Source organism: Brassica oleracea, chromosome C3, assembly GCF_000695525.1.
Source record: "Brassica oleracea var. oleracea cultivar TO1000 chromosome C3, BOL, whole genome shotgun sequence".
NCBI lineage: Eukaryota > Viridiplantae > Streptophyta > Magnoliopsida > Brassicales > Brassicaceae > Brassica > Brassica oleracea.
The window spans coordinates 4,414,062-4,429,179 of NC_027750.1; the positions used below are offsets into that span (position 1 = coordinate 4,414,062).

The window sequence follows — 15,118 nt, forward strand, 5'->3', positions numbered from 1 at the left end:
ATCAATAGGTTGTTTTTTCAAATAATTTTCTTAAAAACTGCTATTTTTAGAAAGTTTTCATTTTTTAGAGAAATATATTAGATTTGTGGTTTAGAAATTCGGACAACACGAATATTTTCGGGTAGTTGATAATTATTTCATAGATTTTCATCAATAGGTTGTAGTTTTTAATAATTTTCTTAAAAACTGATATTTTTAGAAAGCTTTCATTTTTTAGAGAAATATTGTAGATTTGAGTTTGTGGATTAAAAATTAAGAAAACAAGAGTATTTGTCGATATTTGAGTATTTTTCATAATTATTTATCAATGTGTTGTATTTTAAATAATTTTCCTAAAAACTAATAATTTTGGAAAGTTTGTATTTTTATAGAGAAATTAAGATAACATGAATATTTGAGGATAGTTGTGTATTTTTTTCAGATATTTTCATCAACAGTTTGTATTTTAAATAATTTCTTTAAAAGCCGCTATCTTTGGAAAGTTTTCGTTTTTGAAAGAAATATTGTAGATTTGAGTTTGTGGTTTGGAAATTAAAATAACAGGACTATTTGTGGATTGTTATTTTTTTCAGAAATTTTCTTCAATATGTTATATTTTAAATAATTTTCTTAAAAGCCACTATTTTTGGAAAATTTTCATTTTTCAGAAAAATATTATAGATTTGAGTTTGTGGTTTAGAAATTCAGATAACTGGCGTATTTGTGGATATTTGAGTATTCTTTCATAATTTTCTTAAAAACTAATAATTTTGGAAAGTTTGCATTTTTATAGAGAAATATTATAGATCTGAGTTTGTGGTTTAGAAATTAAGATAACAGGAATATTTGTGGATAGTTGAGGATTTTTTTCAGATATTTTCATCAACAGTTTGTATTTTAAATAATTTTTTTAAAAGCCGCTATCTTTAGAAAGCTTTCATTTTTGAAAGAAATATTGTATATTTGAGTTTATGATTTAGAAATTAGGATAACACGAATATTTGTGGATAGTTGATTTTTGCTTTCAGAGATTTTCCTCAATAGGTGTATTTTTAAATAATTTTCTTAAAAACTCCCGTTTTTAGAAAGGTTTCATTATTTAGAGAAATATTGTAGATCTGGATTTGTAGTTTAGAAATTAAGATAACAAGAAGATTTGTGGATAGTTGATTTTTTCTTTCAGAGATTTTTCTCAATATGTTGTATTTTTAAATAATTTTCTTAAAAACTGCCATTTTTAGAAAATTTTCATTTTTTAGAGAAATATTGTAGATCTGGGTTTGTGGTTTAGAAATTAAGATAACAAGAAGATTTGTGGATATTTGAGTATTCTTTCAGAATTATTCATCAATATGTTCTATTTTTAAATAATTTTCTTATAAACTGCTATTTATGAAAGAAATTCATTTTTTATAGAAGTATTGTAGATTTGGGTTTGTGGTTTAGAAAGTAGGATAACACGAATATTTTCGGTTTGTTGATTATTTTTTCAGAGATTTTCATCAATCGATTGTATTTTTAAATAATTTTCTTAAAAACTGTTATTTTTGGAAGTTTTCATTTTTTAGAGAAATATTGTAGATTTGAGTTTGTGGTTTAGAAATTAAAATAACAAGAATATTTGTGGATATTTGAGTATTTTTTCAGAATTATTCATCAATATGTTGTATTTTTAAATAATCTTCTTAAAAACTGCTATTTTTGGAAAGTTTTCCATTTTTTAGAGAAATATTTTAGATTTGAGTTTGAGGTTTTGAAAACAAGATAACAAGAATATTTGTGGATAGTTGAGTAATCTTTCAAATTTATTCATCAATATATTGTATTTTATACCAATTTTCTTAAAAACTTCTATTTTAGAAAGTTTGCATTTTTTTAGAGGAATATTGTAGATTAGAGTTTGTGGTTTAGAAATTAGGATAACCAGAATAGTTTGTATTTTTAATTAATTTTTTTAAAACTGCTATTTTTAGAAAGTTTTAATTTTTTACAGAAATATTGCAGATTTGGGTTTGTGGTTTAGAAATTAAGATAACAAGAGTATTTGTGGATATTTGAGTATCATTTCAGAATAATTCATCAATTTGGGTTTGTGGTTTAGAAAATAAGATAACAGGAATATTTGTGGATAGTTGGGTTTTTTTTCTAGAAATTTTCATCAATAGGTTGTATTTTTTATTAATTTTATTAAAAATTGCTATTTTTGGAAAGTTTTTATTTTTAGAGAAATATTATAGATTTGAGTTTGTGGTTTAGAAATTAAGATAACAAGAATATTTTCGGATACTTGATTATTCTTTCAGAGATTTTCAACAATATGTTGTAGTTTTAAATAATTTTCTTTAAAACTGCTATTTTTAGAAAGTTTTCATTTTTTAGAGAAATATTGTAGATTTGGGTTTGTGGTTTAGAAATTAAGATAACAAGAATATTTGTGGATATTTGAGTATTCTTTCTGAATTATTCATAAATATGTTGTATTTTTAAATAAAATTCTTAAAAAGTGCTATTTTTGGAAAATTTTCATTTTTTAGAGAACTATTATAGATTAGAGTTTGTGGTTTAGAAAATAAGATAACAAGAATATTTGTGGATAATTGAGTATTCTTTCAGAGTTATCATCAATATATTCTATTTTAAAATAATTTTCTTAAAACTTCTATTTTTTTCGGAAAGTTTGCATTTTTTTAGAGAAATATTGTAAATTTGGGTTTGTGGTTATTCTTTCAGAGATTTTCCACAATAGGTTGTATTTCTAAATAATTTTTTTAAAAAAATTCAATTTTTAAAAAGTTTTCATTTTTAAGAAAAATATATTAGATTTGTGGTTTAGAAATTAAGATAACAAAAATATTTGAGAATATTTGAGTATTGTTCCATATTTATTCATCAATATGTTGTATTTTTAAATAATTTTCATAAAAACTGCTATTTTTAGAAAGTTTTTATTTTTTAGGGAAATATTGTAGATTTGGGTTTGTGATTTAGAAATTAAGATAACAAGAATATTTGTGGATATTTGAGTATTTTTTTCAGAAATTTTCTTCAATATTTTATATTTTAAATAATTTTCTTAAAATCCGCTATTTTTTGGAAAGTTTTCAGTTTTTGAGAGAAATATTGTAGATTTAAGTTTGTGGTTTAGAAATTAAGATAACAGGACTATTTGTGGATAGTTATGTTTTTCAGAAATTTTCTTCAATATGTTATGTTTTAAATAATTTTCTTAAAAGCCGTTATTTTTGAAATTTTTTCATTTTTTAGAAAAATATTATAGATTTGGGTTTGTGGTTTAGAAATTCAGAAAACTGGAATATTTGTGGATATTTGAGTATTCTTTTAGAGTTTTTCATCAATAGGTTGAATTTTTAAATAGTTTTCTTAAAACTGATATTTTTGGAAAGTTTTCATTTTTTAGAGAAATATTGTAGATTTGGGTTTGTGGTTTAGAAATTAAGATAACCAGAGTATTTGTGGATAGTTGAGTATTTTCAGAATTATTCATTAATATGTTGTATTTTTAAATAATTTTTTTAAAAACTGCTATTTTTGGAAAGTTCTCATTTTTTAGAGAAATATTGTAGATTTGAGTTTGTGGTTTAGAAATTAGGATAACACAAATATTTGTGGATATTTGAGTATTCTTTTCAGAAATTTTTTCAATGTTTTATATTTTAAATAATTTTCTTAAAATCTGCTATTTTTGGATAGTTTTCATTTTTTGAGAGAAATATTGTATATTTGAGTTTGTGGTTTAGAAATTAAGATAACATGACTATTTGTGGATAGTTATTTTTTTCAGAAATTTTCTTCAATATGTTATATTTTAAATAATTTTCTTAAAAGCCGCTATTTTTGGAAAATTTTCATTTTTTCAGAAAAATATTATAGATTTGAATTTGTAGTTTAGAAATTCAGGTAACTGGAATATTTGTGGATAATTGAGTATTCTTTTAGAGTTTTTCATCAATAGGTTGAATTTTAAAATAATTTTCTTAAAACTTGCTATTATTGGAAAGTTTTCATTTTTTAGAAAAATATAGTAGATTTAGGTTTGTGGTTTAGAAATTAAGATAACAAGAGTATTTGTGGATATTTGAGTATTCTTTCATAATTATTTATCAATGTGTTGTATTTAAAATATTTTTCTTAAAAACTAATAATTTTGGAAAGTTTGCATTTTATAGAGAAATATTATAGATTTGAGTTTGTGGTTTAGAAATTAAGATAACAGAAATATTTGTGGATAGTTGAGTATTTTTTTCAGATATTTTCATCAACAGTTTGTATTTTAAATAATTTTTTTAAAATCCGCTATCTTTGGAAAGCTTTCGTTTTTGAAAGAAATATTGTATATTTGAGTTTATGATTTAGAAATTAGGATAACACGAATATTTGTGGATAGTTGATTGTTCTTTAAGAGATTTTCCTCAATAGTTTGTATTTTTTAAATAATTTTCTTAAAAACTGCCATTTTTAGAAAGTTTTCATTTTTTAGAGAAATATTGTAGATATGGGTTTGTGGTTTAGAAATTAAGATAACAAGAATATTAGTGGATATTTTAGTACTCTTTCAGAATTATTCATCAATATGTTTTCTTTTTAAATAATTTTCTTAAAAACTACTATTTTTGAAAAGGTTTTTTTTTAGAGAAATATTGTAGAATTTGGTTTGTGGTTTAGAAATTAAGATGATAAGAATATTTGTGTATATTTGAGTAATCTTTCAGAATTATTCATCAATATGTTGTATTTTTAAACAATTTTCTTAAAAATTGCTATTTTTAGAAAGTTTTCATTTTTTAAAGAAATATTGAAGATTTGGGTTTATGGTTTAGAAATTATGATAACAAGAATATTTGGGGATATTTGAGTATTCTTTCATATCTATTCATCAATATATTGTATTTTAAAATAATTTTCTGAAAAGCTGTTATTTTTAAAAAGTTTTCATTTTTTAGAAAAATATTTTAGGTTTATGTTTGTGGTTTAGAAAATAAGATAACAACAATATTTGTGGATATTTAAGTATTTTCAGAATTATTCATCAATATGTTGTATTTTTAAATAATCTTAATAAAACTGCTATTTTTTAAAAGTTTCCACTTTTTAGAGAAATATTGTAGATTTGAGTTTGTGGTTTAGAAATTAAGATAACAGAAATATTTGTGGATAGTTGAGTATTTTGTTCAGAAATTTTCATTATTATATTGTATTTTTAAATGATTTACTTAAAAACTGTTTTTTTTTAAGTTTTCATTTTTTAGAGAAATACTGTAGATTTGAGTTTATGATTTAGAAATTAAGATAACAAGAATATTTGTGGGTAGGTTATTATTCTTTCAGAAATTTTCATCAATAGGTTGTATTTTTAAATATTTTTTGAAAAAACTGCTATTTCTAGAAAATTTTCATTTTTTAGAGAAATATATTAGATTTGAGTTTGTGGTTTAGAAATTTAGATAACAAGAATATTTTTGGATATTTGAGTATTCTTTCAGAATTATTCATCAATATGATGTATTTTTAAATAATTTTCTTAAAAACTGCTATTTTGGAAAAGTTTTCATTTTTTTTATAGAAATATTGTAGATTTGGGTTTGTGGTTTAGAAATTAAGATAACATGAATATTTTTGGATAGTTGATTATTTTTTCAGAGATTTTCATCAATAGGTTGTATATTTGTGGATAGTTGATTATTCTTTCAGAGGTTTTCATCAACTGGTATATTTGTGGATAGTTGATTAATCTTTCAAAGTTTTTCATCAATAGATTGTATTTTTAAATAATTTTTTTAAAAACTGATATTTTTAGAAAGTTTTCATTTTTTAGAGAAATATTGTAGATTTGGGTTTTTCTACAATATTTCTCTAAAAATGAAAACTTTCTAAAAATATCTCTCTTTAAGAAAATTATTTAAAAATACAATCTATTGATGAAAAACTCTGAAAGATTAATCAACTATCCACAAATATACCAATTATCTTAATTTCTAACACACAAACTCAAATCTATAATATTTCTCTCAAAATATTAAAACTTTCTAAAAATATCGACTTTTAAGAAAATTATTTAAAATATAACATATTGAAGAAAATTTCTGAAAAAAACAATCAACTATCCACAAATATTCTTGTTATCTTAATTTCTAAACCACAAACCCTAATCTACAATATTTCTCTCAGCAATGAAAACTTTCTAAAAATAACAGTTTTTAAGAAAATTATTTAAAATTTCAACCTATTGATGAAAATCTCCGAAATAATAATCAACTATTCACAAATATTCGTGCTATCCTAATTTCTAAATCATAAACTCAAATATACATTATTTCTCTCAAAAACGAAAACTTCCCAAAAATAGCGAATTTTAAGAAAATTATTTAAAATACAACCTTTCTATGAAAATTTCTGAAAAAAAAATACTCAACTATCCACAAATATTCATGTTATCTTAATTTCTAAACCACAAACTAAAATCTATAATATTTCTCTAAAAAAAAATGCAAACTTTCCAAAAATAGCAGTTTTTAAGAAAAATATTTTAAAATACAACATATTGATGAATAATTCTGAAAGAATACTCAAAATTCCACAAATACTCTTTTTATCGTAATTTCTAAACCACAAATTCAAATCTATAATATTTCTCTAATAAATGTAAACTTTCCAAAAATAGCAGTTTTTAAGAAAATTATTTAAAAATACAACCTATTGATGAAAATCTCTGAAAGAATAATCGACTATCCACAAATATTCGTGTGATCATAATTTCTAAACCACAAACCCAAATCTACAATATTTCTCAAAAAAAATATGAAAACTTTCCAAAAATAGCAGTTTTTAAAAACAATATTTAAAAATACAATATATTGATGAATAATTCTGAAAGAATACTCAAATATCCACAAATATTTTTGTTATCTTAATTTCTAAACTACAAACTCAAATCTATAATATTTCTCTAATAATGAAAACTTTCCAAAAATAGCAGTTTTTAAGAAAATTATTGAAAAATACAAAATATTGATGAATAATTCTGAAAGAATACTCAAATATCCACAAATATTCTTGTTATCTTCATTTCTAAACTACAAACTCAAACCTATAATATTTCTCTAATAATGAAAACTTTCTAAAAATAGCAGTTTTTAAGAAAATTATTAAAAAATACAATCTATAGATGAAAAACTCTGAAATAATACTCAACTATCCACAAATATTTCAGTTATCTTAATTTCTAAACCACAAACTCAAATATATAATATTTCTCTATAAAAATGCAAACTTTACAAAAATAGCGGTTTTTAAGAAAATTATTTAAAATATAACATATTGATGAAAAATTCTGAAAGAATAATCACCTATCCATAAAAATTCTTTTATTCTAATTTCTAAATCGAAAACTCAAATCTACAATATTCTCCCAAAATGAAAACTTTCAAAAAATAACAGTTTTTAAGAAAATTATTTAAAAATACAACATATTTATGAATAATTCTGAAAGAATACTTAAATATCCACAAATATTCTTGTTATCTTAATTTCTAAACCACAAACCTAAATCTACAATATTTCTCTAAAAACATGAAAACTTTCTAAAAATAGCAGTTTTAAGAAAAATATTTAAAAATACAACCTATTGATGAAAAAATCTAAAAGAATACTCAACTATCCACAAATATTCTGGTTATCCTAATTTCTAAATCATAAACTCAAATCTACAATATTTCTCTCAAAAAATGAAAACTTTCCAAAATAGCGGCTTTTAAGAAAATTATTTAAAATACAACATATTGATGTAAATTTCTGGAAAAAAATACTCAACTATCCACAAATATTCATGTTATCGTAATTTCTAAACCACAAACTCAAATCTATAATATTTCTCTAACGAATGTAAACTTTCCAAAAATAGCAGTTTTTAAGAAAATTAATTTAAAATACAACCTATTGACAAAAAAACTCTGAAAAACTCAACTATCCACAAATATTCTTGTTATCTTAATTTCTAAACCACAAACCCAAATCTACAATATTTCTCTATAAAATGAAAAGTTTTCAAAATAGCAATTTTTAAGAGAATTATTTTAAAATACAACATATTGATGAGAAACTCTGAAAAGAATATTCATATATCGAAAAATATTCTTGTTATCCTAATTTCTAAATCACAAACCCAAATCTACAATATTTTTCTATAAAATGAAAAGTTTCCAAAAATAGCTGTTTTTAAGGAAATTATTTAAAAATACAACTTTATGAATAATTCTGAAAGAATACTCAAATATCCATAAATATTCTTGTTATCTTCACTTTTAAACCACAAACCCAAATCTACAATATTTCTCTGAAAAAATGAAAACTTTCTAAAAATAACAATTTTTCAGAAAATTATTTAAAAATACAACATATTAATGAAAAACTCTGAAAGAATACGCAAATATCCACAAATAGCGGCTTTTAAGAAAATTATTTAAAATACAACCTATTGATGAAAATTTCAAAAAAAATACTCAACTATCCACAAATATTACTGTTTTCTCATAGCTCAATGATTTAGTTGAAACACCTCGACTCCACGAAGCTTCTTTGGTCGAATTCATGGTTGCGAGAATGATTACTGGAAATTATCTACGTCAAAAGTGTTTCAGTGCACTAACTTGTATGTACATAAATGTTGTAGTATTAGTGTATAAATATAATCTGAGCTAGTGGGTAGTGGGTTTTGTTAAGTGAGTGTCTATCATAGGATTCGAAAATTTTATCCTTCAATTTTGTTTTTTTAATTTTATCTAGGCACAAAACGACATTGTTTTGCCATTTTAACGGTAAGTAATGATTTGTTACTCGGAGTAGTATTTTGAGTTATTGAAAGAAGTTTGAAGTTGTATTTGGCATGACCAAAATTGTTCGGTTGAATTACGCTTTTTCCCAATTCGGGAAACTGTTCTCAGAGGCTCTGGTAAGTTTATAAAACAAATGAATGCTTCCGATTGTAATATAACAAGGATCTCTAGTTCAAAACATTTTACTCGGGCTGGACAAATAAACTGAACCCGAAAACCCGAATCGAATCCGATCCGATAAAAATGAATCCGAACCGATCCGAACCCGACATAAATACTGAATGGATCTTGTTTTATGATATTTCGGGTTATGGGTACTATCCGAACCGAATCCGAACCTAAATGAATATCCGATAGAACCCGAAACATTCAAAATTCCCAAAAATAACTTGTGCCAAACATGATCTCAATTCCTAATATGTATTCAAAATATATTGAACATCTAAAATAATTACATATTATATGAAGATTGATGGTTGAAGGTGGCAGTTGAAGGTGGCAGTTTTTAGATTTTGGTTTTGTTTTCATTGAATAATGTTTTTTATTTCATGAGAACTTGGTTTTCGTTTTATGCTTTCATTTATTTGGTTTTCTTTCGATCAATAACTATGTTTACCTTTCATTTGATTTTGAATGATCACATTTGATGTTCTTTTCTTTTTTTTGAACCGATTTTATTTATGTTTTGGTTACAAAATAGGTACAAATCAAGTATTTTAAAACCGAAGAACCGATTTTACTTATTTTTTGGTTACGAAGTAGATATAAATCAGGTACATTTAAACCAAAGAACCGATTGGGATCCGAATCCGAAAGTACATCAGGTTGTACCGGTTCTTTGAAGATTTACTAACCCCGACCTGAACTCGATAGAATCCGAACCGGTCCCGAACCAAATTTTCATATAATCCAACTGGGGCTGATTTTGATAAATCCGAAAAATCAAAATCCGATTGGACTAAACCGAAACTCGATTGGGACCCCAAATGCCCATGCCTACATTTTACTCACTTGATAAACCACAATAACAAAAACTAGAATCTGAAAAACAATCATCTCATTGTCATGGTTTCTTAAAAGCATTTTTTGCATTATCCAAGATAAAAAGCAAAAATTACAAGCCAAGGCTACAATAGATAGATTATTAGTATCCTCCTCTCCCTCGGCCTCTGAATCCTCCACGGCCCCTGGGAGCACCTCTTGAGGCGAATCCTCCACGCCCCCTGGGAGCACCTCTGGAAGAGAATCCTCCACGTCCCCTAGAAGCACCTCTGCCTCTCCCACGACCTCCCATAGATTGTCCCCTGCAAAAAAAAAAAAAAACAGAACAAGACTCTTTGTTAAAGACTTGTACCAACACTTGAACAAGTGGATTCTACTGCTTAACAGAAGCTATCTTTTCCCCCAATGGGTTTAAGAAGTGTGGCTTACTTTGGTTGAGGAAGGAATTTTGCTAGAGGTAATAGCTTAGCAGGGTCGATGTAGAACTTATCCCCTTCAGCGTACGAGGTAGCTACAATACCTTCCATCATCTTGATGGAAAACAGCTGAAAAAAGGAACCAATGCTCTTAGTATAAGTAAGTAAACTAGTGATAGAAGAAAGCCACAGAGAGAGTGAACACATACTGATTCGTTAATGGCACCAAAGATCTCATCTACTTTCCCAATCTGGGTCTTGTTTTCAAGGTAGATTGGAGCATTGAAGTAAGGGATCTTCCCCTGAGAGAGCTTGGTCACAGCATCACCCTCACAAGCATGGAGAAAGGTTGCAACTTCTGTTATAACCAACAAAGTTAACCTTGTCATAACGGAGACAAGTCACAAAGTCCTTTAACTTAAACTATTGTAACAAAACTTCAAAAGACACTGATTCAACTCAAAACAAAGGAACTCTGATAAGCAGGAAACAGTTCATTCACATTCAAAGCTGATAACTTCATCAATAAAGTCTTAAGCTTGAGCAGAGCAAGAATAAGAATTGACTAAGAAAAGAGCAAACGAACCAATGACTTCGCTGGGAGGTCCTTCGTCACGATATCCACCACCAAAGCGTCCACCGCCGCCACCAAAGCGTCCACCGCCGCCACCAAAACGTCCGCCGCCGCCACCAAAGCGTCCGCCGCCATCTCTTCCTCCCCGTCCCCTGAAGCTCCCGCCGCCACGTGGTGGTCTCATCTTCTGGTTTTATTTGTTCTTTGAGCTGCGCTCTGCTACTCAGCAAGGTTCAGGGTTTTAGTGGAGAGGTGTGGTGACTTCTCGTTTACAAAAAAATAGATTAAAAAGGGTGGCTGGCTTCTAGGGTTTTCACCAAATGAAAGACCGGTTTACAACTTAAACCGGGAATCTAACGAATTGACATATGGTTTGCTATGTTTGCTGACTTGACACTCGGCTACCGGTTCGGTTTGATTAAACCAAAAAAACCAAGAACAGAGCAGTAATAAAAAAATAAACTTCAGTTTAAGATTTGTTATTGACTTATTGTCATCACACAATAGTATGGTCATTTGACAAATATAGTAACGGTTTATTTACATCTCACTTGTTTTACACCTTTTAGTGTATGGACTACTGGTCCAAATACTTCTCTATTTCACAAGAAGTTTATATCTTTGTCTATTGCATCTTTCTGATTTGGCCAATCATTTCTTTGTGTACACTTTTCAATAGACTTTCTTTCATGATCCTCTTTCTCATTTATTATATCAACTGCTACTTTGCATGTATAATATCATCGACGTCAATTTTCTTATCGGTTCCATTTTGTTTCATACATGACATAACTTATTGAGATCTCTTCATTTGTCTCAGGTACCTGAATTTTCGTTAGTCATGTTTAATTTCTCTTCTGGAGATCATACAAAACTATATTGCCTCGTTTTGACCATTATCAATATATGCTCCTTTTCATTTACGAGGATTTATCTTGGGAACCAATCTGTTTACCACGCTGCAGGCGTGACTAGCAGTTTGATATTGTTCTTGTAGAACATTTATTCTTATTGGAGCATTTACAGCTGGTATATGTGACTTGATCACTATATTTATATGGGTTGTGTCTGGCAACTGCTTTAGTAAGTTTTGAAATGAATTATCTTTTGGACTTGTATTTCACATTGTGTTTAGCCCGAGGATCAATGATAATTCATTTCAACTTATTTTCTTTTCCAGCTGTTTATTTTCTCCCCCTTATGTTGGAAGTACTAACTCACTTTTAGAATTCATGTATAGCCTTACTTATATTTTTCGGGGATGGCTCTGGATTCTTAAGTGTCAATAGAGATTTATATCCAACATATATTTCCAACCTCATTTGAAAACACATCTTCATTTGAAGCTCTGTGGCGGAGCAACATCCAACATTCTTAGATGAAAATGATTGGTTTCTGATTCTATACCAATGATGGGGAGAACTAGTGAATATTTATTGGCTTGATGCGATCCAATGTTGCTCAAAATGTTTAGCACTTATCTCAGTGAATGTGCTATAGTCGTTAAAGACTTTAAGAAGTGAATTCACCAATATTATAAAAATGCATAGTGGGTGATCAGTCCACTAACATCTTCGTTATTTATGTCAATATCTTATTTTGGCTGGTGAAAACCATATTACCCTTTTATCTTATGGGTAAGCAACATATGTCAAATCATTCGGAAGAATCTTCTGGTTCTTATATGACTATGCATATGATCTTTAAGTATATATTCGCATTATTAATGAACCAAAATGGTCTAACTGATTCATGCCAAATGTAAACTTCTAGTTTATTATACATTTATCTTCATTATACTAATCTTTGTGTAGTACAATATATAAGAGGCTGTAGATATTTTCTCTAAAATACTTATACTGCTTTGAGAATTATTTCTGATTGAAATGTATATATCATTTCGTTTGCTTATTGTCTCAACATAAGTATCTCAAAATCTTACGGATTACTTTGAGAAAAATTCATTAATCTTAGTTTTAGTGTAAACATAATCTTCTGGATGTTTGACTTATCATAAAAAGTGAGATTCTTTAACTCTTCCCATCGAGAGTATAATACTACAGGTTTATCAATCTCGAATGTATCTCATTTTCTTAATCAACAACATATCCTACATGGGTTATGTATTTTTCGTAGATCCTTTTAACTTTTGATACTTATAAAAATACAATACCTTAAGAACTTTAAATTGCATTCTTAAGAACTTTAAATTAAATTTTTATGTGCAGTAACACTATGTATACTTCTGGAGCATCATATATATCCTCTTTTTAAGCATTCTATAAGTTTTACAAGCCGCTACATTAACGGCTCATAAACCATGTTCGTCAACTACCTTGTATTGTACACACAATAAATTTTCTTTCATCTTCAAATGAATTCATAATTTCTTTTCTTTATTACCATGTTTATTTTCTCAACTTTAAGTGAGAGTATGAGTTCTATAAAGAAACTCTTTGGACCATGACCTCATTTATGCTCACGTCTAAAACCAATATTTATGAGTTTTCTAAATGTCATATTCTCTTCAGGAGAATGAATCATAATCAACTAGACGTGATTTATCAATAGATATTTTTCAATATATATGCATCATAAAAAAAAATTTCTTGAAGAAATTTTACTTTTAAACTTAACATCCAACATAGTTGGCTTTATTTACCGACTTCAGATCTTGTAATCTTTAAATTCAAAATACAAAATGAGCTTTAGGTAATCACTTCAGGTGATAATACCTTTTTTATATATATTATCTTCCAAAACTTATGGATCTTTTAGAGTCAAGCTTTAAACTTAAAATCCTCAATATAAATGGTAATAAAATCAAAATATTTCAAATATATATAAATATGTATTAACAAAGGTGTCTTATTATATCAGAAAATAAATAAAACTTTCATAGTAATTATTATATAGACTATATTATTACTCTCATGCTTTTTAACAAAGTTTAACCTATCAATCAATTTAATGAACAAATTTATATCACTGCCAACTTCATGCAAATTGATTTATCTAATCAAGTTTGTTAAACTTGTATATAAAGCATAAAAATACTTATCTTATAAACAGAAGTATATCGGCGATGAAAGTTTCAGCTGTTCACGTTTCTGAATTAGCTGATAACTTGTACATATCTTTCCGAGAGAATACACAATCCTGAAAACTTTAAATTTTGCTCATATAAACATGGCCATTACATTAGTAAATATCAACATATAATCCAAATTCTTTTATGATATTAGACCAAAGACTAATCGACAACAAAACTAACCGATTACAAATAATTTCTTTTATGATGTAAGACCATGAATCATAAAGTATGTTTCCTTAATACCATTAAACCATGAAGCATATTAAAGTATAATAAGCAAAATTTAATTCATCAAATAACTATTATTCTTACATATAGACAAGCGTTGATATATATATATATATCATTGTCTAAAATGACTATATATACATATATATATATTTAGAATTTCGCAATTTTAAAATGAACCATTTATTATGAACTTCATAATTTAAAAACCGTTTACATTAATCATACAAGCAATTACAAGGAGAAGCGATGTAAAGAAAATTAAACCGATAATCATCTTAAATTCACTCGGAGTAAATTCTCCATCGAATAAACCATAAATAGAAACACAAATAAAAATGGCACATAAAAACAAAAGTGCGCGAATCATCTTTCTTGAAAAATCGGAGGAGAGCGATTTTGAAATTTTTGAGAGAAGATGAAATGTTTTGGATGATGAAATGAAGTGAAAATGAGTTGTATTTATAGATGAAAATTACTGTTCATGACCGTTGGAGAAAGGGGAAATTTTTGAAAAAAATTCTTTGTGACCGTTGGGGTTAAATCGAGTGCACCAAAAATTAGTCCGAAAATATCGTATTAAACGGTCAATCAAATCTATAAAATTTCATAAAAGTGAAAAATTATGACAATGAAATATTTATGTTATATGACAATAAATCATGCGACGGCTCAGCCGATCAATGCATAATATCAAATAAATTATACGGCGGCTCGACCGACCAATTAATAATAAACAGAATATAAGGCGGCTCGGCCGACCAATAAATAAATTAAATTACTAGTAAATAATATAGGCGGTATTCCGGCCATTATAACATGATATAAATAATAGTAGAGGCGGTATACCGACCATTATAACAGGGTATAAATGATACAAATAAATTTTACCGAATCGCAGAGTGATCGTGCTGATAACGTGCTATGAAATAACTTATAATTTATAGTATCGAAAAATTTAAATAAGAGTAGAATT

General features: G+C 26.7%; 1 protein-coding gene across 1 annotated transcript; it reads right to left on the bottom strand.

The window, feature by feature from the left end:
- Positions 1 to 9,863: 9,863 nt before the first annotated feature.
- On the bottom strand, positions 9,864 to 11,093 carry LOC106331919 (putative H/ACA ribonucleoprotein complex subunit 1-like protein 1). The gene is made up of 4 exons (XM_013770354.1): positions 10,833 to 11,093; positions 10,456 to 10,604; positions 10,260 to 10,375; positions 9,864 to 10,132 (listed from the first exon to the last, which is right to left on the bottom strand). Exons 1-4 carry the CDS (start codon positions 11,002 to 11,004, stop codon positions 9,973 to 9,975), a joined length of 597 nt encoding a protein of 198 aa, XP_013625808.1. The 5' UTR covers positions 11,005 to 11,093; the 3' UTR covers positions 9,864 to 9,972.
- Positions 11,094 to 15,118: the final 4,025 nt, after the last annotated feature.

Excerpts from the sequence above, each read along its gene's own strand:
- LOC106331919 (XM_013770354.1), bottom strand. The coding sequence starts at position 11,004 with ATGAGACCACCACGTGGCGGCGGGAGCTTCAGGGGACGGGGAGGAAGA. Across the intron at positions 10,605-10,832 it reads ACCTCCCAGCGAAGTCATTG|AAGTTGCAACCTTTCTCCAT; the intron begins GTTCGTTTGCTC and ends TGGTTATAACAG. Across the intron at positions 10,376-10,455 it reads TTGGTGCCATTAACGAATCA|CTGTTTTCCATCAAGATGAT; the intron begins GTATGTGTTCAC and ends TCCTTTTTTCAG.